At 36.5% G+C, this 27,993-nt stretch overlaps 3 protein-coding genes across 7 annotated transcripts; 2 read left to right on the forward strand and 1 right to left on the reverse strand.

Moving 5' to 3' along the window:
- Positions 1-1,720: 1,720 nt before the first annotated feature.
- LOC119997933 (agamous-like MADS-box protein MADS9) lies at positions 1,721-4,608 on the forward strand. The gene is made up of 8 exons (XM_038845167.1): positions 1,721-1,940; positions 2,194-2,260; positions 2,840-2,901; positions 3,048-3,147; positions 3,324-3,353; positions 3,496-3,540; positions 4,203-4,339; positions 4,372-4,608. Exons 1-7 carry the CDS (start codon positions 1,753-1,755, stop codon positions 4,335-4,337), a joined length of 627 nt encoding a protein of 208 aa, XP_038701095.1. The 5' UTR covers positions 1,721-1,752; the 3' UTR covers positions 4,338-4,339; positions 4,372-4,608.
- A 2,132-nt stretch (positions 4,609-6,740) lies between these two features.
- Positions 6,741-25,065, forward strand: LOC119997711. Of its 4 annotated transcripts, none has more exons than XM_038844884.1 (18): positions 6,741-6,899; positions 7,072-10,550; positions 10,741-10,927; positions 13,103-13,257; positions 13,399-13,478; positions 14,511-14,642; positions 14,730-14,846; positions 16,338-16,430; positions 17,075-17,152; positions 17,985-18,041; positions 18,924-19,656; positions 19,735-19,790; positions 20,211-20,290; positions 21,268-21,350; positions 21,479-21,558; positions 21,886-21,965; positions 23,102-23,147; positions 23,404-25,065. In XM_038844884.1, the coding sequence occupies exons 2-18, from the start codon at positions 7,283-7,285 to the stop codon at positions 24,592-24,594; spliced, it is 6,516 nt and encodes a 2,171-aa protein (XP_038700812.1). In that variant the 5' UTR covers positions 6,741-6,899; positions 7,072-7,282; the 3' UTR covers positions 24,595-25,065. The 4 variants fall into 4 exon arrangements, with proteins under 4 accessions (XP_038700812.1, XP_038700815.1, XP_038700813.1 ...); XM_038844887.1 differs by having other exon boundaries at positions 6,746-6,850; XM_038844885.1 differs by having other exon boundaries at positions 6,778-6,986.
- A 306-nt stretch (positions 25,066-25,371) lies between these two features.
- LOC119996192 (glutathione S-transferase TCHQD) lies at positions 25,372-27,989 on the reverse strand. Of its 2 annotated transcripts, none has more exons than XM_038842734.1 (3): positions 27,700-27,989; positions 26,481-26,776; positions 25,372-26,069 (listed from the first exon to the last, which is right to left on the reverse strand). In XM_038842734.1, exons 2-3 carry the CDS (start codon positions 26,687-26,689, stop codon positions 25,475-25,477), a joined length of 804 nt encoding a protein of 267 aa, XP_038698662.1. In that variant the 5' UTR covers positions 26,690-26,776; positions 27,700-27,989; the 3' UTR covers positions 25,372-25,474. The 2 variants fall into 2 exon arrangements, with proteins under 2 accessions (XP_038698662.1, XP_038698663.1); XM_038842735.1 differs by lacking the exon at positions 27,700-27,989 and having other exon boundaries at positions 26,481-26,555; positions 26,648-26,782.
- Between the last annotated feature and the right edge of the window lie 4 nt (positions 27,990-27,993).

Below are 27,993 nucleotides of genomic sequence, written 5' to 3' on the forward strand. Positions count from 1 at the left end.
TGATGAACGAAGGAGTTTGGGTTTTCGTGATGAAGATGAGTAGAGGGATGAAGGGTTGGTTATGTGGTGGGACAATGGGGTGTTTTGAGACTAGATATTTTGACGAGAAATTTGGGTGCGCTTAGTAAACCGTGGGGTGTAAATAGTCCTCATGGTACCTCCGATTATCATTAGCAGTAAATCAGTTTGTTTGCCTAATGATACGGTGCCTATTTTCTGTCAAAAGCTGGATAGACAACTGGTTTCGAACATGTTCATATGGAAGGATACAGAACTCAGAAGAAGAAAAAAAGAGAAATCACTTTGAGATCCAATGTGGATGGAAGTCGCAACAGTTTACCATGATCAGCAACCTCCACGGCATGGACCAACATTTCTGCTTCATAAAGAGCGTTATCCCAAATGTTGTGATTCACACACACGATTTCATATGAACCATGTGCATTCATTTGGCATAATTAAGACAAAAAATACCGAGATCCTTAGCATTTTCGTTAACATATTGGACCCCTACCAGACATGATTGGCATTTGTATTAACAACGTACAAGTCCATAGCCGGACTGAAATCAAATGAGGCCCAAGCTTGGCCCATGGGCATTAGATATATGCCAAGGCCCGTGCATTTTGCAGACGGATGGGCCCTTGGCTCATGGCCTGTGGGTAGAGAATCAGTTGCAGATTTTTTTTCCCCCTACAATTTATGGAGTAAATTAATGCTGGAACATGGAGTAATAAAACAGTGAGCTCCCCCTATAGATATAGGTCAATTTGCTTAAAAATGGCTTATCAAACTTTGACTTGAAAACTCTCAATGTCTCGTCGGGCCCAAAAAACCAAAGAAAAAAGACACAAATTTTAAAAAATGGGACCAAGTCTTGTACAGTGTACACATGAGTGTGAAATGAAACAAAAGCATGCGCTCTGTGAATAACATTGAGCCTATATATATAGCCAGGCTTATGTATGCCTACAAGGTTTCCAATCCTTCTGGTTTGATATGATCTTGATAGTTTGACACTGAATCATATTCCTTAGACAATGAAACACACAATAAATCTTCTGTTGCCTACACCCCTTTTGAGTTTTGACCACCATTGTTATATTTTGACTTGATGGTTTAAGATTTTATTATTTTGTGATTACCATTATATGTTTTTACATTTATGATAGAGATTCCAGTATAGCTCGTATCTCAGTTATCTCGGTTGTTGAGTTGTACACATATAATTTTATGTGTATCATATGGGATATGTGGGGCTCACGAATTCACTTGAATTTTGTGCATTCAACTCAACAATTGGGATAAAGAATATCATAATGTTGAGATGTTCGTCATTTTCGATATTTACTCCACAAAAACATGCACCCTAGTCTAATTTGTTCCTGGTTCACACAACCTCAGACTCAAAAGTCTTGTCTAGATTTCCAAAACCTAAAACTGACCAATTAATATCAGTGAAATTATGACACAAAAGAGACCAATGGTTAACTAGGTGAAACAAAACTAACAAAGCTAAATCAAACATCACATTAAAAAAGAAGAAGGCAGTTGCGTTGGCTTTGTCAACAACCCATAAACAAGTCCTCACCTTCTGTACCACTAAGAAAGTCTATTATCTTCCTACTCTTTATAGTATGCACTTCTCTATTACTTTAACCTTGGCCTCTTTTTCTCTCTTACATCTCTCATCTTCTTCATAAAGAGAGGAGCAGAAGAGAATAATCAAGTGTGGGTGTTTGTAAGTGAAAGATGGGGAGAGGAAAGATTGAGATCAAGAGAATTGAGAACTCAAGCAACAGGCAGGTCACCTACTCAAAGAGAAGAAATGGAATCATAAAGAAGGCTAAGGAGATCACTGTTCTTTGTGATGCTAAAGTCTCTCTTGTTGTCTTTGCTAGCTCTGGCAAGATGCATGAGTATTGTAGCCCTTCCACTAAGTATGTAAATGAAACTTAATTCTTCCCCCTCTCTTACTTTAAATTGATTGTTTATATGTCTTGTGATTAGGGTTTTTGCAATTTTTCTTTGTTTTTGGTCCTTTCACTGATTTTTCTTGGTGGGTATCTAGCATCTCTTTTTGGTGATTAACTTATGATAGATTTCTTTGTTGATTTAATTGATTTTTCTTGGTGTGTTTTTTTTGGAGTTTATTCTTTTGATTGATTTATATATTTTTTTTGTATGGTGAAGGTTGGTTGATATCTTGGAGAGTTATCACAAGCAGTCTGGGAACAGGTTGTGGGATGCTAAGCATGAGGTATAGGTCTAATCCTCTCTCTCTCTCTCTATGTATCTATCTCTGCCTCCACCCCTTTTGTCCAATGTTTTATACTCTGAAGAATCTGGTGTTTCTTGCTTGTCCCAATGGAAAATGTTAGGGTTCTTTTGCTAAAAATATGTAAGGAACCATGAACCATGAATTCTATGAACAGATCTACAAATGGGTGTCTTTATATATGTCTTTCACACCCTCAACATCTCTTGCTGAGTTGTTTTAATGTTTTTTTGTTAGATGTAACATCCCATGACCAGATCTGGTAATAAAATTTTTTTCTTACATTTCCTTTTTCTTGCTAAAATTAAACATGATTTTTAGTTTGACACTTGAAACCAACAGATCGATCATATAGTTCTCTGAATATATATATATATATATATATTGGATTGTGTTTATCTTCTCTAGGGTTTTTTAAATTAACTAGTATAAACAGATCTGGTATTTGTAAATTGCATCTCTTCTTCTATAAAATTTTGCAACTCTTTTATATATTTTGAAGATAAAACTAACATCTAGGGTTGTTTTTTTCTTTTGAAATAATAAAAAAAATACTCAAAGAACCTAAGCAATGAGATTGATGGGATCAAGAAAGAGAATGATAGCATGCAGATTGAGCTCAGGTAGATCTCTCACTCTTTTTAATTTGTTAGTTTTCATGCCTACTCTACTCTCTACTCCCAGCTCTCTCTCTCTCTCTCTCTCTCTCTAGATTAATTTCTCACACATATATTATATACTAGCTAATATGTTTGAATTTGTTTTGTAGGCATTTAAAGGGAGAAGATATCTCATCTTTAAACCACAAAGAACTCCAGGTCATTGAGGATGTTCTTGAGAAAGGACAGGCCAACATTCGAGACAAGCAGGCTAGTGTATATATATATATATATATAAAGTTATAAACATGTATCTATATGTGTGAGTGTATGTGTTCATTCCATTAGTATATAGTATAGTTTGACTGTAGATAAATCTTATGTGCTTGAAGATCTTCATTTTACTACTTGTCTTTATTTTTAATTTATGTTTTTTTTTTTTACAGGATGAGATCGTCACAATGCTCAGGAAAAATGTATGTATAAACCCTAGCATAATAATTTTATCTTGTGAAATGTTTAATTATTGAGTTATATGGACTTTGGATGTAACTATAAATTTTACCATTTGGTCTAACCTATAATATTTTTTGTGTGTGTGAAAAATTAACCTGTCAGGACAAGATGTTGGAGGAAGAAAATAAGAGCCTCATTTTTAATTTGGTACGTACTCTCTACTCTTGTCAGTTTTAAAATGTCTAGCATTATCATTTCACATAAATTTTTTTTTAAAAACTAAGTTGTATGATGAAGAGGGTGAATATTAATTACCTTTCCTAAATTATTGGCACTTTTTGTTGTGAAGGATAAATATATACTCATATTACAATTAACTAGTCGGGAGTCCAGACAATATTGTGCAAGAAATGTCAATAAAAATATAAAATTTTAAGTTCTAACAAGTATTGTATATAATTGTTTTTTCAAAAAATATATATGTATATGTCATAGTTATAAGATTATAATAAAATTAGTATAATGATCATATATATCAATATATGTTTATAGAGTTTTGAATACAATTACCATACAAATCCAATAGATTTTTATATATATTTGTTGATACAAATTTAATTTCTCATTAGTTACCACCACGTGGTAACTACGTTTTATTTTATTTTTATATAACAACTTAGTTCCTCTAGGTCTTATTCAATTAAGCATATATCCCTGCATAGAAATATGAGTAAACTAATTATCTATTAATTAGGGATCGGATGTCAATAAATTTTGAATGAACTAACATATATACATTTCCTGATCATGATCACAAGGTTTCTTGCAGTTTTAATAGTTTTTATTTGGTCTCATGTTTGCAAATGCAGCAACAGCGAGCAGAGATGGGCATGGAAAATGGGTATCAGCAGCACATAACGAGGCTACAGGACTACAAACCTGAACAGATGCCTTTCTCCTTCCGTGTGCAACCCATTCAGCCTAATCTGCAATACAGGATTTAGGGATATATATATATATATATATATATATATATATATATATATATATGCATGGAACTCCCTATATATCTTGCTTTCTTGAGATTAAGTTTGTGTTACTTACTGGGTCTGTAATGAAGAACCCAACTAGTTAACTAGTACTAGACTGCTTGAACTTAATTTGTAATAATTAACTCTTGTGTGTGAGCTTTTTAAACTTTTGAACAATTCTTATGTTTTTTTTTTTTTTTTTGAGAAGAACAATTCTTATGTTTTCAAACTAATTAAGGTCATGTAATGTAATTAATTTTCTGATTATGATATATATATGTTCACTGTCAATTTTAATCTTAATTTTTGTACCAATAATGCAAATAATATTACCAAACATCCCAAAATTATAAACAGTAGATAATTTTGAGAAAATAATAGTGTTCAAAGATATATATATCTCCTAATTCAACAAAAGTTAACAATGGATCAATCCTAGCTATTTGATAGTGTACACTAAAAAATAACAGAATTGCATGCAAGTTCTTGTCACTCATCATTTCTCTTGACCATTATATTTACATATCATGATTTATGGTTAGATTAATGTCACTAATACTATAATTACCACATTAATTAGTGCCATTGTTGCTCACTATCCCAACACCTAAGAAGCAAAAAACCTGACACCCTATATATATAGTTGTTCCTAGTTCACAGAAAACCTCAAAAGTCTTGTCTACAAAATCTATAAAACCTAGCTAAAACTGATGGAGCTAGCAATTAATATGAGTCAAATAATTATCACATAAAAGAAACCAATGGTTAATAAAGCTGAAATAAAACTAAGCCAAAGCCAAATCAAACATAAAAATAGGCCTCATCTTCTGTACCACTAGAAAATAAGCAGTGTTTGAGTCCGAATCACCCCTTTTGTCCAATGTTTATTAATTACAATCAAGAATATGGTGTTTCTTGCTTGTCCCAATGGAAAATAACTTGCTGTTTTTACTAAAAATATGTATTATTATGTGAATTCTATGTACACATCTACAAATGGAGGACTAAGTTAACTACAAATTTACAAATCCAACTCCCAACTTCATACGAGATTGTACTAAATTAAGTATAAATTTACAAATCAAACTTCCAACTTCGGGCGAGATTCTTTAAACTCTAAATCTAAAGAGATAACTAGTTAAGCTATCGTCAAATGGTTAAGTTGATGAACATGCACTCACAATACATAAATGATAAGCCTGCTAAATCTATCATCTATTCCTCTTAACCCAACCCCAAATAGTGGTTCCATCTATTCCTTTGAACCCAACCCCAAATATTGGTTTAACTTTTGACGAACAAAAATTGTAGTCACTCATCATTTTTTTGAAATACCATACAAAATTACGCTTGTGGTTGAAATCGAACATTGAGTATACATATGTCTAACTCAGTCGATTGTCAACCATACCAACTCTTGTTGGTGTTGTCACTCATCTTTAAGTGTAAGATTGGTCCGTTGATTCAGTCATCAATAACACAAGACAACTTCTACCTAGAGTCGACTCTTGGGCCTTGGCCGGCATCTAAAATTAGCAGGCTTGCGAATGAATGCTTGGGCCGATAAGTAAGCCCAATGGACCACAATGGGTCGGGTGGCAAATCCGGTTGCATTCGCACTCTTTTCTTTAGTTAGCTCGCATTGCTTTGATGCTTTCCAGTCAAGGGCAAATCCGGTTGCATGATCATGATCAATCATAATCATGATCATTGTTATATGATTTGATTGCCAAATTTTTATACTTGTTTCCAATTTCTCGTCATTAATATAATCTTTTGTAAATCCACACCCCATATATACAAACAATATTGTTCGCTTTGAGTTATTTGATTCCCGATAATACATCGATGTGGACCCGTACAATTTTGTAAAACTCAACTACTAAAGGCCGAAGCCGCAAACTCATTGAGCAAAGTCAAACTATTAATGGGTCAAACCCCAACTCACTAGATTTGGGAAAATGTCTTATTACATGTTAAGAGTAGATTTTTAGTTTATTAATTCATTGGTTGAGCATTGCCCAGAGCCGATGTGGGACTTTCACTCATAACAATTAACAAATCTATCCCTTTTTAGTTTATTTCTTACACCATTGTATAAAAAATTAATTACATCATATTTAAAAATTTATATATCATAAAAGTGTTGCACATTTTTTTTTTAATTTACTCAATTAAAAGTTTGTTAAAAATGGCTTAAAATTATTTAATTTTTAACAATCAAGAAGGTTCATGTCAAGCTTTTAATAAGTAATCAAATGTTACGTATCTTTAATACGTATTCGGGCTTCGGAGTCGCGTCCCTAAAGATTGCCTTAAAAAGCGACACGTGTACACGAGTCGCTTAAACACCGACGTTGACTCATTGAGTGGGGCACTGGGGCTAACACGACGGTTTATACCTAACCACCATCGATTTCATATTTATTTTCCGATTCCTTCTTTTTCTCTCTCTTTCCGGCGAAAGCTCCATCTATTATCCTTGCGTGAGTGCTATTTTTTGTTCGTTGACGACCTGATAGGGCTTTCTCTTAGGTTTGCTCAGGAATTTATGCTTGTCTTATGATCTCCGTCTCGTTAATCTCTTCGTCTTATACGTGATTGTGATTTTAATTCTGTACGGTTCGTATATTCGTGTATGCGTGCCTTTGTTTCTGCATTCTCCTGCAAGTTCTGAATTAGGGGTTTTTTTTTGTTTGTTGTGCAGGGAAGTCGATTATAGGGTTCCCTCTTAGTCGGCTACTAACGTCTGGTTTCCGGGGTTTGCTTGGCGGCGACGGAGACGATAGAATTGTTTGATTGGGAGGTAATTTGGGAAGGCATTGTAGTTGTTTCGTTCTATGATTGACCGTTAGCTCTATATTCCCGTAATTGCTATAGTATTGTGGATAATGGTTATCCATTAGATTGATATTTGGATGGAGATGGGTTCGTGCGAGGATCCTGGTGAGGTCTGGCACGAGGCTGCTCTCGGGCAGGATTCAATAATGGGCTTTGTGCAGAGTCATGATTCTGAGCTGCCGTTCTGCTTGAAAGCGGATCTTGAATTGACTGGAATTAATGTAGCCCCTCCCGAGATGCAGAATGGGTTTGGAGAGCTGTTGTTTGGTGAGAGTGCTGGTTGCGTGAGCTATGACTACACAGAGAGGGCCGCTGCTAACAATAAAGATTGCCGGGTTGGTGAATGTGCCAATGTGGCTGTTCCGATTCTCGAGAAAGTGTTGGATGATGAGAACGGGGCTGTTAGGGATTGTCTGAATGAGAGTCGGGTTGAAATCAGTAATTGTTTTTTGAAAAAGGAAGGTTTATGTACGGAGAAGGCTGGGCTACAGGGTAAGCATGAGCTGGTAATATCAATACAGACTCATGAAACGCCTGTGACTCACTTGAAGAGAGACTTTTTTGAAGCGAAGGAGCAGAAGGATGCTAATGGTGTCAATGGCCCATCCTCAAAAGGGCTTGTGGAAGAGAAAAGTGATAGTTTAGCTGTTATGGAGTCTAATACTAGAGATCATCTCTCAGTCTATCGTGAAATGCCTGTGGAGCATCAATCTATGGATGGCCCTAGCCATTGCCCTGAACAAGATTGCCTGCAGGATGATAAGCTCGTCAGTTGTACTTCTACTAAAAGGATTATGAAGGTGATAGAAGAAGAACATGATGCTTTAGTTGGAACAGAGACCCTTTGTGGTGACGAATCAGTGCCTCCAGAGGGTTGCGAGATGCCCTCAGACTCAATGTTTGCTGATTATTCTCCAAAACAACATATTCAATTGGATGAGCACAAGTGTAATAAGTGCATGGGTTCTCCACATGTAGACGGCTTTATATGGGTAAGTGAAGAGAGAAGTGGTGTCCTGGTCGGTGCAAATTCTTTTTCTTGCAAGCCAATATTGCCTTCAGAGAGTGCTGAAGTCTCAACAACTTGTTTGGCAACAAAAAGCATTCAACAGGGTGAGCAAAAGGATGATAAGTTTATAGATTGTCCCTTTGTGGAAGGGGCTATGGAGGTTAAGGAAGTAATGATTTTTAATGACCAAATATTGCCTTCATACCACTGCGAAATACTATCAGAATCAATGCCTGTAACTATTTTGTCAAAGAATTGTGATGAAGAAAATGTACTGGACACTCGGATTTTCCGTGGTCTTGACAGTAACACTGATGTGCCGTATCAAATCGAAGCTCATAGTTGCAACTGGATATCTCTTCCCGAGGGTGATGAAATGCATATAAAGTCATTAGAAGGTGATTTAGAAAGTAGTGGCTGGCATGATAATCAGAAAAGTGAGACAGGTGATAGTGACCCGTATACCAAGACGTCTGCAAAAGGTGTGGAAATAAAGAACTGTGCCAGAACATGCGTTCACGTTTTTAATCCACAGTATGAGCAAAGCAATGATAAGCATGTTTCTGGTCCCTCTGTGGAAAGCAATTCGGAGCTTTTGGAAGGGAAAAATGATTCTAAAGCTGATGTAACGCTTGAACTTTGCTCCCAGTTATCATGTATTGACCAAAACGACTTCAATTCAGAGAAAGGTTTCTTTGGAATGGCTGCCAACGGTTTATTGGAGAGACCAACTTCTCTGCAGTTAACTGGCTGCCCTGGTGTTGTTGAGCATAGTTCTTTTACGAGTTTAGATGTGAAGGATTGTTTAAGGAGGAGCGTGTTTGGTGCCATTGATTCTGTTTCTGCTGTTGACAGTTCTGGACAGGAAGATAACAAAGAAATAAGTATTTTGAAAATTGATCAGGTTTCTGAAATCAATTTTTCTGAAAACATTACCTTTTCTTCTCCAAGGAGAAATCGAACAAGGAAATCAAGCCAGAAGTCTAAGGGTAAAAAAGCTGCAACGAAACATAGAGGCCCAGCCAAAGTGCCGCATCAACATGAAATTCTTGAATATATCCTCAAATCTCCCAAAAGAAAGAGAAGCCATTTTTCCAGATTGGCTCGCTGTGCTCTCTGGGGATCAATGGGAAACATTACACAACTTTTTAAGCAAAGCAATGGGCTTGGGCTTGATTATGTTCTGAATCAAGAGTCATTAAAATCTTTAGGCGCGCGAGGAAGTGGGATGAGGAACAAGAGTGGGAAAGGTGGAAGCTCTAGAAGATCAAGCAGAAAGTCTAGTGCTTCAACCGGTGTTTTACGTTTGAAGGTCAAGGTGGGAAGTGAGAATTGCCATCAAAGTAATCTGAAAAATGTGATTCCGAAGGTACTGGAGACCTCAGCTTCTGCTGAGGCTAACTTTAATAATTCTGTAAGTGATTGCTGTCTGGGAGGCAGCATTGAACCTTCAAAATCAGCCAACGGTATCAAAGTTGAATGGGGAGAAGAGGTGGCTGAAAAGGAGCTCTTCTCTGTTGACAAGTATCTAGAGAATGCAAAAACAGAATTAGATGTGGATTCCCATGGAGCAAATTGCGAGTGTTCTTTGATCCCTGACAAGTTAGGTAGAGATGGTGCAAATCTTGGGTTTGCCTCCCATATGATGGTTGAAGCATTGGGAGGAACAATTGATCGTACCCTTGCCGACCCTGGAACTTCGCCCGATTCAGAAGTTACTATAGTTCCTGATGCTGAAGTTGTCACAAAACCAGAAGAAGAGTCTAATGGTTCTTCTTACTGTGGAGCTGTTGCCCGCAATAAGAAAGGAAAGAAGAAAGCTAACCTCCCGTATGTTGGTGCAGATATCATAAAGACAGCTAAACCATTAGAAAATGGGGGAGGCAAGCAGAAATTGGGAGATCGCATGTCCCCTAGTGAAAGTCTTACTTCATCCACCATAGGGACTGCTTCAAGTATTTCATCAAGCAATAGAGATGTGGAGCTGCTATCCTTACCCAGAGAGACTGAAATCAAAGTCGCTGGGGAGAATTTGGAAGTCAAAATTTGTGTGGAAGATGAAAAATGCTGCGACCTAGATGGATACCTCGGGTTGTCAGAATCAGAAAATTCTCTAAATATGCTTTATTCAGCTAATTCAGAAAGAGTTCAACCAGCTAAAAGTTTAAAACCAGAAGGATTGAGGCAGGAAAGGTCCAGGGTCTCTGGTCTGGTGAAAAGCAGGGAAGGAAGTGCTCCTTGTAAGAGGAGAAACAAACAGAAGTCGGTTAATAAGGTCAAGGAGAATACGACACTTGATCACGCAGCCAAGAGAGTGGAAGATTACCCTGAATCAGGTACTGGGTCTTTAAAATAGCACTATGGGCTTTGTTACTGTATTTCCTATACAGGACCATGTTATATTTCCTAATAACATAATACACTCTTGTTTCTTTGATACTTTGTTTATCTGATAATGCAAATTAAATTTTTAGGATGGAAATATTTTAGTGTTGTTTCTGATTTTTTACATGATTGATGCTCTAGGAAAGCATATAGCAGATGTAATTGGCGGCAACAATGTTGTATCCATAAATAATTTGGACATGGCATCAGGTGGTGTAATTGAGCAGAGTTTACCTGTGGAAAGTGCTTGGGTAAGCTGTGATGATTGTCATAAATGGCGGCGCATTTCAGATGCCCTTGTAAATTCCATCGATGAAAGTAGTCCGTGGTACAACATCTTTCCTTTCTCTAAAGTTACTATTATGGTCTTGTTCACAGCACTCAATTAGGCACAATGACTTCAGTTTTTTTAAAATCTTTTGAATTCCCAAGATTCCCCAATCCAGTTGGAATTCTGGACCCTTGATGTGTTATACCCTTCAAACACTAATTTAAACCTTCAACAGGGCCTAAAAAAAGAATCAAACAACTGAATGACTGATTTCCTGTACCACTGTGCTTGGTGAATATCACCCTTCAAAATAGTTGTAAGCAACGTGCTGTACTGGTTTCTCATGCATATTCATTTAAACTTAAGTAGGCATTGGGGACATCTTCCTGTTGCACTCTCTAGGTCCCAGATAGTGTTTTTTGCTGCCAACCTTCCAGTAAGCAAAAATCATATTGGAAAAGCAAAAGCGTGGGTAGAGGCATGGCTTACATGTAGTTGACAAGCACATACTTGTTAAACCATTATATAAGTTCCAAAATGGAAGTAGATCATATTACTTAAATAGTTAAATGATGTGAAATGCCCCAAGTCCAACCCAACAAATTAACTTATTGGGTTGAATGACAAAGTAACGAATCTTAACATGGTATCGGAGTCCAATTATGGGGGTTGTGTTTGCGGCCCAATAGAAGAGGCCCATATGGTGAAGGCCCAAGTGGCCTGTTTGGCAAATGGTCCAATGTGACCTTATGTTGATGGGCTCTTGTGTAAGGGGGAGTGTTAGAACCCACACAAGAGTACCACATGGAAAAGAAATGAAAAGCTTGAGTGGCTTATAAACAAAGTGGTTAGACCCAAGCTCACAAGCTATGGTTTTGTAAGCCATAATGGGCCTCCCAACCACTTGTGCAATGAGCCCAATTTTAGGCCCATGACCTCCTCCAAGGTAAAAATGTTTGCATGGTATCGAAGCGAGAGGCTCTGGGTTCAAACTTTAACTTCCGTAATTTAACCCTCATTTTTTTGTTGTCCCAAGTGCGTCTTTTGTGAGAGTAGCCCTAGTGTTGGGCCTCATTTGTTGTGCACTTGTAGTGCTATTGGATTATCTAGCCCACTAGTAAGGGGAGTGTTAGAATATATATAAATAATGTGAAATGTCCCAACCGAACAAGTTAACTTATTGGGTTGAATGACAAAGTAACTAATCTTAACACTTGTAATTGACGATGTCTGTTCATGGGAGACATTGATGTAGGAAAATAACCTTATGAAAGACTAATAGAAATACTTTAAAATTCAAAATTTCAACACCTAGAAATTTTGACAATACTCTTACTATGAAAACTAAACGTAACCTAGTTAAAATAGATCCAATAATAAATGAACTTATGAAAACATAAAATTAGATATATATTAGCTAGAATTAATGGCTTCTTGCATCGAACACCTTCTTGGCGCCATCATTAGTCAATTTGTTTTGTATAGTGCAAAAGAAAGTGGACGTGTATCGGTGTATGTATGTATGGTTTATTTCCACCAAACAGTTTCAAGAGTGCTAAATTGAAACTTTGCTTAGGAACATGTCCATCCTGTTAGATTTTCTTTTAACAAAATATTTGAAGTTTCCCTGATGTCTGAGGTTTATTGTGTTAGCCTCCCAAAGTGTTTATGCTCGTATTGATTTGAGCAATGATAGTAATTATATCTTTCTATTTTGATTGTAATCTTGTTTGATATGCTTCCACCACTATTCATCTGCACTGCATTATTTAGTGTGGAAATTATTGTTTCATTTAATCCTTTGTTTATTACACTTTTGTTTTTAGGCTTATAATGATATTTTTTGCAACAACGGGCCGTTTGTTGAGATGGTGAACTTACCACGCTAACTCTTAGAGCAAGCGGGAGGTCGTGAGTTCAAGTCACATGGGTGTTTCCATTATCGCAATTTGCGAGATGGGCCTTGCTCAGCCCAACATGTGCGAATGTTACCTTTCGTCACCTTCCCGCATTGGGCCTCGACCAAGTCTCAACTGGTGCATGGGGTTGTGGGGTCTTTTATGTGGCCCGGGGTTTACTAGCTAGTTGTCTGGTGGGCAGTTGGGTGGGTTCCATGTTAGGAAAAAAAGAAGATATTTTTGGCTAATATTCTGGTTGTCTTTCTTTCATTCCCTTTAGAGACACTGATCTAATACCTGAATTGGATATTGTTTTCTGTGATTCATCATGAAGGTCCTGCAAGGATAACATGGATAAAGCATTTGCCGATTGCACCATCCCTCAAGAGAAGTCAAATGCAGATATTAATGCTGAGTTGGGCATACTAGATGCTGATGAAGATATTTATGACGGCAACTTGAAGGGGTCAGAATACAAACACATAACAGGTACGTGCATCCATTATAGCTAGCTTAGCAGGAAGGTTAGAAGTTAGAACTGAAGTTAAAAAAATGACTGGGTTTCAAAAATTTTCCCCACCAATTCCCCTGAACCCTTATCTTTTCTTGCCTTCTCCAAATGCATTGCAGTTTCGCAAGAATCATCTTTCAAACGTATTGATGCTAATGTGTTTCCACACCGCAGCCGTAGAAATCAAACTATTGATGAGGTTTGTACAAACTTAATGTTATATTATAATGTATGTTCTAAAGACGCATTTCGATGATGCTGATGATGAACTATTCACGCATGTATAGGGCATTGCATCATCTTAAAAAAAAGATTCGTTTCTCTACTTCTTGATGTTTATATTGGATGGACTTAAGCTCTTAAATTAGATCATTCAAGCAATTTGTAAGTTTGTATCTTTACTAAGGAATCAGAATGTGATGTATGCTAATGAAATCATTTGGCACGGTCTTCTTGCTCTGAAAGATTTCATGGCCGAGATGTGTCTAGATCACTCATCAATTATGCTGACACACCATAGTCTGCATTCATTGTGATGATATTGACATATTTTCATTGACTGAATTATGGAGGATCATATGGCTCTGACCATCTTCATTTCTGTAGTCAATACATCCTATTGATTAAGAATTTCATTTTTTTTTCCTGATTTTAATTCTTGCTAGCTTGGTTTCAGGCTAACTTTTGTTTTGTTGAATGTCTTAGTTTAACGGAGTATGAAATATTTATTTGCTTCTGGTAATAGCTGTATGAGGCCAGAGTGCACGGCTTGTAAATTCTGTGTTTTCTTTTTCTTCTTTTCTTTTTTGCGATTATGGTTTTGTATTCACATGTTCATTTTAATGCATAGAGTTTTGTTTATCTTTCTTCGTACTTGAATATCAATGACTCAGTGGTACACTAGTCACAGTTTTCCCTAGTGACATAGTTCTCATACGATTAGTAACATGATTGTCTCACTCAGAACCTAGAATTTTTTTTTTTGGAGAGTTGGCCCCTCTTTAGGCTGTTCATTTCTTCCATTGATCATTTAGTATTCATTTTTGTCATTTGATAGCTATTTATTTTACTCCTATTGCTTGTAAAAGGCGGATGAAGCTATGCAATAATTTTGAAAAAACGAAAATAGAACAAAAAAAATGGGGTTACTGAATTTTGGCAGTGGCAAATTTACGATCTCTCTTTGTTTCTGTATTTCTTGCTATTTATGATTTTATGCATCTTTTAACAGGTAATGGTTTGCCACTGCAAACCTCCTCAAGATGGCTGGTTGGGTTGTGGAGATCAATGCTTGAACAGGATGCTTAACATTGAATGTGTTCAAGGCACCTGTCCTTGTGGGGACATTTGCTCAAATCAACAGGTATTATTTCTGTTTTTTTGGGTAGATATTCATATAATAAATTTTTTTTCCAATGCGAGAGCATCTCAGTCCAATCTCTGTTTACAGTTTCAAAAGCGACAATGTGCCGGTATGAAGTGGGTTCGATGCGGGAAGAAGGGCTTTGGGCTACAATTGCAAGAGGATATATCCAAAGGGCAGTTTCTCATAGAATATGTTGGAGAGGTAACCTGGGAACTTAATTCTTTGAATTTCTACTTACAAAGGTGAATTGTTATGAGTAAAAAACAAAGGATGGAGTCTTGGTGTTTAACCAAATTTGAAACAATTGTTTTTTCCTTAAAAAAGAAATGATGGAGTCTTGGGATTAACCAAGTTTGAAGCAGTGATTGTCCGAGGTTACCATTATTATTGTAGCTAACCAGACCAAACAGAGTTAGCTGGTGGATTTTCGAAACCTTTGTTTTTCAAATTTTTGAAAATTCCATTACTTTGGTCTAGTTTCCTATTTTACAGTGCTAAGCGATTCTTGCTGAAACGGTTTTGGAGGCTTTTTTTTTTTGTTCATGGTATAGAGTAATTTTTTTTTTTTTTTGAGAATGGAATCAAGGGGGTGCCACTGTGCCAGCCAAATGCATTAAAAAGTAAACCAAATTTAGATGTAATTGTGTTTAATATGGTAATTCTCAATTTCTTTCTTACATTCATTTCTTCACTAAGCCGTATACTAAGAGTTTTCATCCATCTATCCCTAAGAATTAATGTGAAAGTTTCATATGTTCCGTTCCTTCTGAGTTAACATACAATTTATAATGATATTTTCTTTCTAGACTTTCTGAAAAAACTCTATCGTGATGCTTTCTGGGTAGAGTGTTTGTCACCCATGATTTTTAACACTACATACAAAAACTTCCTCATCCATGTGCAATTTGAAAGTAAGGGGTTGGACATCTTCTTTTGTTTCGTTGGGTAACAAAGGTGTATATTGGAAATAATTTGACCTCTCTTCCAAGTAACCTCACCTCACATAAAGAATGCGAGTTTTGTTGGTACCTTTGGATTTCAAAGAGTATCAGGAAATTAAGCCTTATGCCTTTTTATTTATTTTTTAAAAGATTTTCTTAATACTTCTTCACCATGAAGGCTCTTCCTGTTAACCTTTTCAAACTATTTGATCTTCCCTTCCTGTATTTGATGTGGTTTTGTATGTAGTCTCAAAGAAACACATCAAGATGTTCAACTCCCAGTCCATTGCTTCTCTAATGAAGTGCACCTTGCAACTCAATCTTCCATTTTTTGTTTACATGTTTACGTTAAGCACATATTTGTTTATCGTAATGTGTTGCAGATCATATTAAGTCTAGCGTAGATAGTTACTATTACAAGCTTTAACCATGTTTTATATTGTTTTGTTCATCATGCATGCCAAAAATCATCTGCATGCCAGTTGTTATTGTGATCCATTTCATCATTTTGTACAAAGAACGGTATGCAAATTTCAAGCTTGAGCATTTGTGGATGAAAAATCAAAGTTCCTGATAAAATTTGTGTTTTGAGCATGATGAGCATGAGGTGGACATGGTCTTACGGAGGGTTATGGATGATTTGGCTTGCACGTTAAAGGATTGTAAATAGTTGTAGGATTATTCATACACTTGGACAGGTACATCTTAGTGTTTATACTTATTGCCATGATTTTTGATATGGTTCAATCAGGTGCTTGATATGCATGCTTATGAAGCACGGCAAAGGGAGTATGCTGCTAAGGGGCATAAGCATTTCTACTTCATGACATTGAATGGCGGTGAGGTATACATCCAGTCCTTATTATATCCTCTTTCCTTCTTTATTGAATCAATTGTCTTATAATTAACAGGTTACGAGCATTGAGTAGCAAGTGAATTGGGGCATTCACTATCACAATATCATAATGTGTAAACTTGTGATTAGATAGTTTCTGCACCCTAAGCTATGGAATCTAAATAGTTTCAGGATAGCGTCATTTGCATTCGTTATTTTGTTACGCTATATGATGCATGTGGTTATTAGATCATTGGTCATCATCGGCATTGGCCGTTGATTTTATTGTACCATACCAATTCAAAATAACAAATTTGATTTTCAACAAAATACATGTGATCATGTTGAATAGTGACAAGGTGTTATCCACATTATTTTTATATGATCAATTTCGTATTATTTGGATGTGGTGTTATTACACTGCTTGAACTAGGCTTGTGTTTGTTGGACTTTGATGATGTTGATGATGCAAGTATGAATCAGTTTCTCTACAGAGGAAGATGAGTCTTAATACTCTCATCTTATTTGTCTTGCTTTTGTTCAATAATTCAATTAAACAAAATGCCTGTTTTCAGTTTATGAGAGTTGCTGTTTAATTGTTCTTCCCATTATTGCTTCATTTTATTTATTGTTGTAATTTTTCATTATTTCAGGTAATAGATGCATGTGCGAAAGGAAATTTGGGACGTTTCATAAACCATAGTTGTGATCCTAATTGCCGAACGGAGAAGGTAAATTTCATATGTGATCTTTATATCGTGTAACTTGAACAAATAAAGTGCGTGTTGTTACTTGTTATGTGCTTTGGCATGATTGTTTAAATGAGGTAGAATGGTACGTCCCCCCTCAACTCCTGCTCCTTTATTTCCTGTTTGCTAATATTTTTTCCTTTGTGTCTGCCTTTTAGGATAGTTGTATTTAGCATATGGTTTTCCATATGTTTTTGATGCATAGTTGTGTGTTGCAGATGCTTTAATTTTTCTACATGGCCATTTTCTTCTATTCATGGTTAAAAGCGTAACAAACAAGCACCCTCAGGAGTACTTGATAAAGTTTGCTTCTGAGTGTTAAACAGGAAGTTGTGCATAAATTTCATGTAGTAACTATATCATTCAGAATCTGTTTAGGCACTCCTTATGATTTCGAATAGGTTGAAGGTTCGAATCCTCTCACGCGCTAAAAATAACTAATCTATTAAAATCAATATTACGTTCATAAAAACAAATCATTCAGAATCTGTTGTAGCTTGCAGTTATAATTTATTTATACATTTCTATTCCTTTTGTCGTAATGACCCCATATTAACCATGCAATATGCCTAATGTCTGTTATTAGCAAGGTATGCTTGTGCAAGTTGTGAACTAGTTTTGAGTTTATATTTTACTTAATTTATTACCATGTTAACACAGAGGAATATGGATGTTATATTTTTTGAGACTGACAATTACATTCAGACTTCATTATATGTGCTATTATTTGAGCTTCAGTTTCCAGTGTTTTATTTTATGTTTATCTGTTAGGCTCCACTTATAATATACTTACTCAGTTACTCTTTTCGAACAGTGGATGGTGAATGGAGAAATTTGTATTGGACTTTTTGCAATAAGGGATATAAAGAAGGTACATTTAAACTTTCTACCCTGAATTTTGGGTCAGCCATTTCTGTTCTCAATATTGGTGATGTTAGCTGGATTGGTTGCTACAAACTTGCTACTGAATTACTGGCTTGGCTTAGCTGTTCGCAATTAGTAGATGAATGCAATAAAAACTGAACTCCCACCCCATGCCAACCAATCTTTAAAATGTTGGGGTATTTTTCGCATATGCGCTCTTTCTAATTAAGTATCCCCAAGTTAGGTCTCCCCTTGTCAAGGGATTGTGAGGCCACACATGAGAGGAAAGTGTTGTAATGTCCATTGTTAGTATATATGCAAAAGATGTGAAATGCCCCAACCCAATGACGGGATTTAGTTACTGAAAGTCTGAACTAGATCAAGGCTTGACCATTGTGTGTATGTAAAGTTTATCTAATCAGCATCCCCGCCATGTTGAAAGGCCAAGAGGGAGGTAGTGTTTGATGTTCCTCGTTGAAGTTTACATCTTCACATATTCATATCAGTTACTTGGCTGATCATTCTACTGTTGGTTGAACCTGTCAGGTTGTTTGAGTCTCTTCATGATATGTTTTTATTACATTGCCTTGCTGGTGGAAATCGAAACAGAAGAAAATGGTTGGAAGACAGTATTCATCCAAGGGACTAGTTGCCATTGTAGATATGAGGAGTGGACAAGCAAACAAAATGATTAATTTATGTTATAAATTGATAACCTGACATTTATGCGAAATTACCTTCGATTATCATACTGTCTCACTGCACGCTCACTTGCCTTGAAAGATATTTCTAGTTGCAGCTAATCCCATATATCCCTTTTACTTTGCTATGTGGATGCTTCATTATAATCTTACACTGAAAGCTTGAGGATGTTTTTAATCAATGTTAGGGAGAAGAAGTGACATTTGACTACAATTACGTAAGGGTGTTTGGGGCTGCTGTCAAAAAATGTTATTGTGGTTCACTTCATTGCCGGGGTTATATAGGCGGTGAAACACATAATGCTGAAGTAATTGTTCAGGGCGATTCAGATGAAGAATTCCCCGAACCTGTGATGCTTGAAGATGGGAAAACCGGGGTACACTTGAAGGGTATGAGACGCAGAACAAATTCCGTTGACAATGACATGAAATCTGTCGAGGTACCTGTTTTAAAATCGGATGTGACAGCAGAAATTGGAGATGCAATCAATCTTTCTGCGTCTGCCACTTCTCAACCGCATAGTTCACCAGAACTGGAGGCCTCTAAAAGAAATTCTCTGTGTTCTAGTCAACCAGTAGAAGTCTCCCCACAGACGGTTTCAGCTAGTAAATCCACATCCCATGCCAAGGAAGCTATGCCTCCAGAGAACACCTTGTGTTCTGTCCAAGTGCTGGAGAAATCATTTTCTGTCGACGTTGATGCAAGTAGGAAGTCAAAATCTGAAACTGTTAAAGGAAAGCGGGTTTTCTCAAAATCACGGTTCTTAATTAAAACTTCACATGGTTCTATTAAGAAAGGAAAAGTTAATGGCAATCTACCAAATGAGGACAAGGTTCAGATGATTGCCAACAAACCTCAGGTGCTGTCTGTAAGACCCAAAAAGTTGGTGGAAGGTTCTTCTGATGGCCGTTTTGAAGCAGGTTGGGAATCCGTCTTGTCCTATAAATATTGCATTTTTATGCAAATATTTGGTGATTAATGTCCTTCTATGCCTGCAGTTGAGGAGAAACTTAATGAGTTGTTGGATGCCAATGGTGGGATAAGCAAGCGGAAGGTAAGTGGTTTTGAGACCATGGAACTTTACTTTTGAATTTGTTGGTGTGCTGTTTTGGCAACTCGGTACTGGTTTAATTGCATTGAAATGGAATTGAAAATCTAATTCTGTTTGTCCATAACCATTTAAAATTTTAAACTCATATACCTGTGATTTCTTGTTGCGATTTAGGGTTTCTCATTGTCTTTCTTCTGATAGGATTAATTTAAATTTTGTTTGAATTTCTTGTTTCAGCATGCTTCATTGTTCAGTGTTTTATTTTATTTTTTTTATATAACTGCTCTGATTTGGAACCAATTTATCTTCTTTCTACTTGTAATACTTTCAGTATTTCCTTGTTTTATATATCTTTTATAGTGTACTTATTCATGTTATTTCACATCTGTTCATCAAAATATTTTTTGAAAAAATGAAATTCAGGAGGCACCTAAAGGCTACTTGAAGCTCTTGCTCCTCACGGCAGCTTCTGGTGGCAGTGGCAACGGGGAAGCTATTCAGAGGTATTTGTGATGTTTTTTTTTTCTCATCTCATTATTTAATTTCTCATGCGGTTACTCATAGATTGCAGCTAACTTCATATTTGGGGAGGGGTATACCTTCCCTTTTTTTAATTTGACCTAATTTAGCCTACTCTTAAATCTTTCTTTGAATGTTATCATCTTTTCAAGACTTGAACAAACTATCAGGGAAACCAAGTCTGGCTTCTGCTTCAGTGTGGATAACTTTAGAAGTTTCTCATAGTTAAGGAACCATCTGAGATGAGATTACTCAAGATTGTTGTGTTCATCCAGATATGCGGCATTGACTGAATTTATCACAATCTTTTTTCTTTTGAACAGAAAAAAATTTTATTGAACAGTCACCGAAAAGGTGCTTCAAAAATTACAAAGAGGTCAAACAAATGGCCTCGAGGAGATTGTTACTAGGATGGGAGCTCCAAGGTTTTAAAGTAGCATATTGTTAACACATCTGAATCAAGGGGTTAAAATTCTGTGCGTTTATTTATTTATTTTTTATTTTTAATGTGGGGTGAAGTTAATGATTCAATTGATTGAGAAGATTAATAACTCCCTATTTCTATTTGGTTAGGCTAAAAATCCACTTGAAAGTTAGAGTTGTGTTTCCTTTTATGAAAAGATGTACAGAATTTTACAGCAAATGCAGATTTCGAGTTCTTTCTCATATGTGAATTGTGAGTGTAATTTAATGATAGATGGTAAATATGAGCACAGGATCAAAAAAGATGTCTACAAAATTCTAGCAATCATGCTTGTGAAAGAAGACAGGAGGGCGGAGAAGAGAGAGTTGAAGTTTTGAATTAGGAGTTAAGACTTTGAAGAAAACTTAATTGCCTCATACAAGTTGGAAGAAGGGTTTACAAGTTGCATCAGATATGTAGCTTTATGAAATGGGAATATATTTTACTGTGCGTTGTTCTTCTAACTACTATTACTTTGTCTCACTATTTGATATGCAGCAATCGAGATCTTTCAATGATTCTTGACGCACTTCTAAAGACAAAATCACGAGTTGTCCTGGTTGATATAATCAACAAGAATGGTAGCGTTTTTCCTCATCTTTGCTTAATAAGATTCACTCTTTGTTTACCCCATTTGATAACGAATAGTAGATATGCTACTGTTGCATGTCTTTTAACATTATAGAATGAGCGTTGCCTTGCTTCTCAGGTTTGCGGATGCTCCACAACATAATGAAGCAGTACCGAAGGGACTTCAAGAAGATCCCAATTCTCCGGAAACTTTTGAAGGTACCCGCTAACTGACAATACAATTCAGATTGTCAAGTATTAATTGCCAAATATATTCTCTGTAGTTTAGTGATATTTGGTTAGGTTTTCAATAGTTGAAGCACCAAGTCTTCTGTATTAGTCGAAAGGCAATTCTAGGTTAATCATGTGTGGCCCATGTGGACATTGAGCTGGCACATGGTTTATAAGCTTCGCATTGGTCGCTTTAACTGTTTTTCAGTGATTTATTTATGCAGACATTGTTTAGCTTAACCTGGTACCATGTAAATGAATTTAATAAAATGAGGTATATAAAAGGACAGTAATAGCTAATATGAAATTGTACAGGTTTTGGAGTTTTTGGCAACAAGGGAGATACTTGCTTTTGATCATATAAATGGAGGCCCTCCTTGTCCTGGAATGGAGAGGTTAGATTTATTTCTTTTTAGTGAGCTTGTTTCCTATATTATATCCTTTTCCAGATTAGATAAATATGACATTTTGGTGTACCATGTACTGTTTGACTTTAGTAATTTTCTTTGTTGCCTGACTCTTTTGTTGGCATAATAATAATAATAATAGCAATTGAGACGATGATGATTATGGTGATGATCAATCCAAAACTTAAATGACATTCCAAGTAGTAGCCTCAACCAGTCAAAAGAGAGGAAGATTGTCGCACTTTCCTATCTTACCCCAATAACAAGTTTTGTAGTCCAAAAAGATAGTAGATCAGCATTAATATTTTTTGTTCCCTATTATACTCTGTTACTGTCATGTTATTGAAATTTTTAGTAGCTTTTTAATATTTTTCCCTGTCACATGAAAGATAAGGGAAGTCTTGTTGGGGGAAGGCACCAAAGGAGTGCCACCTCTTTCACAAGATAATACATGACAACTCACATATAGTAGAAACTAAGCACTATGACAAAAGCAAAGGAGCACAAACCAATCTATCCGTAAAAACCCATAAGGGCTCAAAAGCTCTTTTGTATCTCTCAACCTAAAGGATCCATCATATTATTAAACAGAGAACATCAACATTCCTTGTCTTTTCTTTTCATACTGTGAAATTCCAAGCATTTAATTCATTCGCTACTGAATGGCGTTGTCCAAAAAATCCTACTAGAGAGGGCATCTAAAGACAATAGCGCTTTTGGAAATGATGATTAACCTGATTCAGAGCTGGCATCTACAAATTCATTATCATGAAATGTCTTCGATATATTGGCTTATCAAGAAATATAAAAATTTATATCTATCTTTTTTATTGTGTCCTCTGTTTCTTATCTTGATATTTGCTGATGCATTTTGATTTTGGATGGGGCATGTCAAGTATTTGAATGGCATGCCTGTCGGGACTGGCTGAAGTAACATCATTATGGACACATTCAAGTTTATTGTTCTTGTCTCACCACTCTGGTCAGTCAAATTTGTTCATTGTCATTGAATGATGCAAATTATAATTCTTGTTTTCTATTTGAAGTCGGTGACATTGTTTCATAGCTTTCCTATCATAATTTTACATTTTATTGTGTCTGACTGAGAAGCGATTGAATTGCAGCTTTAGGGAATCTATGCTGTCATTGACTGAACATGATGACAAACAGGTATATTTCAAACTTTTCCTTTCATATCTGGACTGCATTTTCACATCATATTATTTTAGTTGTATTGATGGAGAATCGGTGAGACTTATTGTCTCCCGCTATTCCGTATATATGATTCACTTTCTTTATGCCTCTTAATAAATTATTTTTTCGCTAAATTTTTATTTTATATCCGTAAGTATTTCAATGTATCTCTATGGCTGAATGCCACAGCATGGGTATATATCCTTTTTATTACTTTATTGTGCACATTCAGGTTCATCAAATTGCTCGGCACTTTCGTGATAGATGGATCTCGAAATTCGTCAGAAAAACTAACTGTTTGGATAGGGATGATGGAGGGATGGAATTTCATAGAGGTTCAGGCTGTGTGAGGGTTTCAGGATCACATAATAACCGGCATGATGATGTTGTTAGATCTACAAAAGCAATTGACTGTATCATGCAATCAGTTCCTGTCACGACTTCAGTGGATGGCACTGTTCAAGAGGGTTCTTCAACTGGTGGTTGCAAAACAAATGATGCAAAGACTCGGAAGCGTAAAAGTCGATGGGATCAGCCAGCAGAGCCAAAGACTAATATGGGATCTAGCGTCTCACCAAACACAGGAGTGGTGGATCATTTAGAGGAGGTAAGCAGAGAAGATGACAGCTGCCTTGAATATATTCACAGTCAGTGTCAGGAAAATGAAGCTATCTGTGCTGCCAATGGAGGTATAAACTCCCACGAGGATGTCCCTCCTGGCTTCTCATCTCCCCTTAATCCCACCATGGTTTCGTCATCTACTTCAATAACTCCACAAAGTGTTGGCTGCTTGAGCTGCCCCTTAGAGGTGGTGGTTGGGAATTCGCAAGGTAAATTCATTTCCCGCTTGCCCATGTCATATGGAATTCCATTGCCTATTGTGCAGCAGATTGGCTCGCCAGACAATGAGACTCTGGGAAGTTGGTTTATTGCTCCCGGAATGCCTTTCCATCCTTTTCCTCCTTTACCTCCATATCCCCGTGATACAAAAAGTACTCCACATTGTGCAGTTAAGTCTATGGCAACTAATGAATTACCACAACAAGTGCGGAAGGACAACCTTGATAATATCGGTTGTTATCCACATGAAAACAATCATGGTACAAGTTTTCGTCACCAATCAGAGGCGAACTTTCAAGTTGCAAACGTCCAGCAAACATGTAAACGAGCTAGGGGATCCTCATATGATCTGAGCAAGAAGTATTACAGGCAGAAAAAATGGAATAACGTGCCCCCATGGCTTCGAAGAAGTATGGAGTGGGGATATGTGGGTAACAATTTAGGAGGTGGAACATGCAGCGTAGACGTAGGAAACATGACAAATGAGTCCAGAAGTCCATATTGTACGCAGGATTTAAACCATGGAGTGGAGAAAGCTGGTTGCTATTATAATCCGCGTCTACATCACCAAAATCAGCATTGATTCGCTGGGAATATTTTGAGGAACCAAATTTTCTCCCATACTCTATTTTCTTCTCATTTATATATTTATTCCCCAGTTTTTTTACATCCATAGAAAATTCATTGAATTGCAGAGTCCATGTGATTGTTATAGCCGAGTGGAAAAAACATGATCCAGTTTGCAATGTATCATCTCGGTTCTATCCATTCATACTTTAAAGATGTAGGCATTCTTCTCCGTGTACTATTTTCTCATGGAGAAATCTAGAAACTTCATTAACTTGGGATCAAGAATAGAAGAGGTTACCAATTCCTTGGCCTCTGTTAGAATTTTGTTTTAGAGTGGTGGGGAAAGTATTTGATGATGTATGAGTGGAGGATGGCTTAAATTTTGAGTTACACTAATTGATTTGTCATCTGAATTACTGCAATAATTTTATGGCTTCTGTGCTCCCAGTTATATTTCACTATAGTTATAGTGACAGATTCAGAATCGAAAAGTGTACTTTTGGTCCAGTCAGTAGCTTATTTGTGCTTGTTCCTTTAGTTGTTTTCTGGTTTTTCTTGTGAATTATATATGAGTTCCTCCTGAAATTTGGGTTTGTGGCATGGCACTGGGAATACTGAAGGGTTGTCTTGGCCATGATAAACATAGTGAAGTCAATAGAAGAATCCCTCCTTTTAAAGAAAAATCTTATATTTTATGGAGGGTTTCTTTGAGACAAAATGGATGAAACTTTAGCAAACTTGATCATCTCTTGTGCCGTTTAAGACATCAAAAAAATGTTAAGAGGAAAAAAGAAACGAAATTACATACCCTTCATTTTATTTACTCATTCATAACCCGAAAATGTCAGAATATTCACAATTCAAAAACTCTCTAAGCCATGCTTTTTTATTCATTAATACCTCCTCAACATACTTCTGAGACGAATACAGCACCAGGTTTTTACCAGTGTTCTGTACTTTCTCCAGCCACTGAAGTACTTCCCAACTACCTTTTTATAACTAGGTCTCTGCTGTACCAAAACCCAGTATTCCGCGATACTTGGCCGGCAACTTATGTATTCGTCTTCCAAATTCAAGAGCACCAAACGAGCCAGTACTGGAATGAGCATCACATCTGCCATAGTAAACTCTTCCCCGGCCAAATATTTTGTTTCATTCAGTTTTATTTCAACTTCATCAAGAAGTCTGATAAGATGTTCTCTGCTACATTTCAAAACTTCCTGGTTTTTCAACTTATCCTCAGTCTCGTATGCTTCTTTTAGCTTACGATGGTAAGCACTAGCTAGATCGGGAGATTCAGCCATGCGAGCAATCACAACCCGCCTGATGAATTTGGATACAGTGTGGCGGTATTTATCTGGAATGTGGTTGAGCGTAAGAAACTTAGGATTCCAGCCTTGAATCTTCTTCATCCATTCAACAACTTTTCCGCTGGTAATACTGAGGTCATCAGTCCCTGAAGTTACAACTGAGATTCTCTCAACGTACCTGCAAAATACTGCCATTAAGTTAAAAATTTCTTGCATTTTCTTCACTCTAATACTGGCATAATAAAAAAACAGATTTAGTGGAGGCTTAATTCACCTTGTACGTCAGAAACTAGCAATTGGTGGATAATCAACTCAATTTAAATGTTCTAACTTCGTCAAAGCACCTTATCCTAGTTATGTAAGGAGAGAGTTGGAAAACCAAATGTTTAAAGGCTAAGATTCAATAAAGAAATAACTAACAGAAGCCAATTTCGCGTTCAATTCTCTTTCTGTTATGAAAGCATCTGAAGATCCAGCTACTTATGGACTTGTAAATCATCCAAGTATTAAAAAGTTCCCAAACACATCTCTTACTAAATGCGTAAATTAACAGAGACAAGGTGGGGTGAAATTAAGATGAGAGACATACTGGATTATCTCAATAGTGTCAAATATGATGTGGGCGCCATTCTGGAAAACAGGGAGTTTTGCACTCGGATTCATCCTGAAGAAGGACAAGTCCATGTTTTTTCCTGTTATGGGATTTACATGGTATGAGGTATAATCAATACCCTTCTCTTCCAATGCAAGTCTGACCTTTTGACTATCAAGAGAGTATGGATGATGATACAGCTGCATTATACCATAGGCTCTTGGTAGTTACTGGTAGTTCTAGAAGTTCTGTATCAACTTCTGAATGTCTTGTGCGTTGAACAATGAGTGGGGCTGCAATCAAATGGTAAGATAAATGTTGAGTATCATTTTTCATTGTAACTTCCACCAAATACAGATAAAAGAATAGCAAAGGATAACTGAATCCATCGCCAGATGAGAAATTTAGCGATGGTATGAAGCCATAATAATCTACGAATATAATAGGTTCTCCTGCTAAATGCAGAGATACAGATGATAGAGAACCGCACGAATAATCACTTACGACACTATTTCATAGTCTACATTGAATGATTGATAAATCTCTCTGTATCCTTAATTAAGTTTATAAACTCAACAATATCTGATAATCAAGCATTCATCATCATCATTAAAGCTTTTATCCCAAAAACAGTGAACCTCCTAAACAAAATCAGCATACCAAATCATCAACATATGACCCTACACTCGGGAAATAAATTCCACATTCATTCAAAACTATCACTGCCAACCTCCATGGACTGGAAAGTACATGCTTTCAAGCAACTAATACATGAAGCAGCAAACAACCCAGACAAAAATAAATAAAAGGGGAACCATCTATTCCCAATAATTTAAAAATTTCTTTGTCGAGACAACAGTATAATTGCATGTAGCTTAGCTTGAATCCTTGCAAAGCTGTCAACATATCCAAAAACCCCTTTTGAACAAGTAAATCCAATCATCAACCAAAAAAAACAGACTAGAAGTACAGTGAACATGAGCTCCTAAGCCTGGCCAAAATAGACACAAGCAGAAACTACAGCAATCACTATTGCAGAAACCCAAAAAAGCACAAACGATGCAGAAACATTTACAAGCCCCCACAAAGTCGACAAAAAAATAGCAAATCTAAACACAAAAGTCAATTTCTGGATAGAAAATAAAAATCAGCTTCTAAGTAACGAGAAACCCAGAAAGGATATGACCCAAAAGAAATAAATTAAACACTCACTTACCCTTAACCAGCTAGAAGAGAAGAGAATACTTGAAAGTTGAAACCTCAACAAAGCCAAAGAAAGAGGGCAGCTTTTGTTGCTGTAATATATGGGTGCGGTGCTTTTCTTAGTTGGGAGTTGGGACTGGGGATTTGAGAGTAAAAAGAGAGAGAATAATAACCAAAACCCAAAAGGGGCACCTTCCGTATGTATCCATTCAAGGGTACTTATGCTTTGCAATTGGAAAGTGGGAAAGTTCTTGCAATCTCTGCATCGTTGTAGATTGGTAACCGCCCCACATGAGCCCACTCAGGT

The sequence above is a fragment of the Tripterygium wilfordii genome, chromosome 4 (genome assembly GCF_013401445.1).
Source record: "Tripterygium wilfordii isolate XIE 37 chromosome 4, ASM1340144v1, whole genome shotgun sequence".
Lineage (NCBI taxonomy): Eukaryota > Viridiplantae > Streptophyta > Magnoliopsida > Celastrales > Celastraceae > Tripterygium > Tripterygium wilfordii.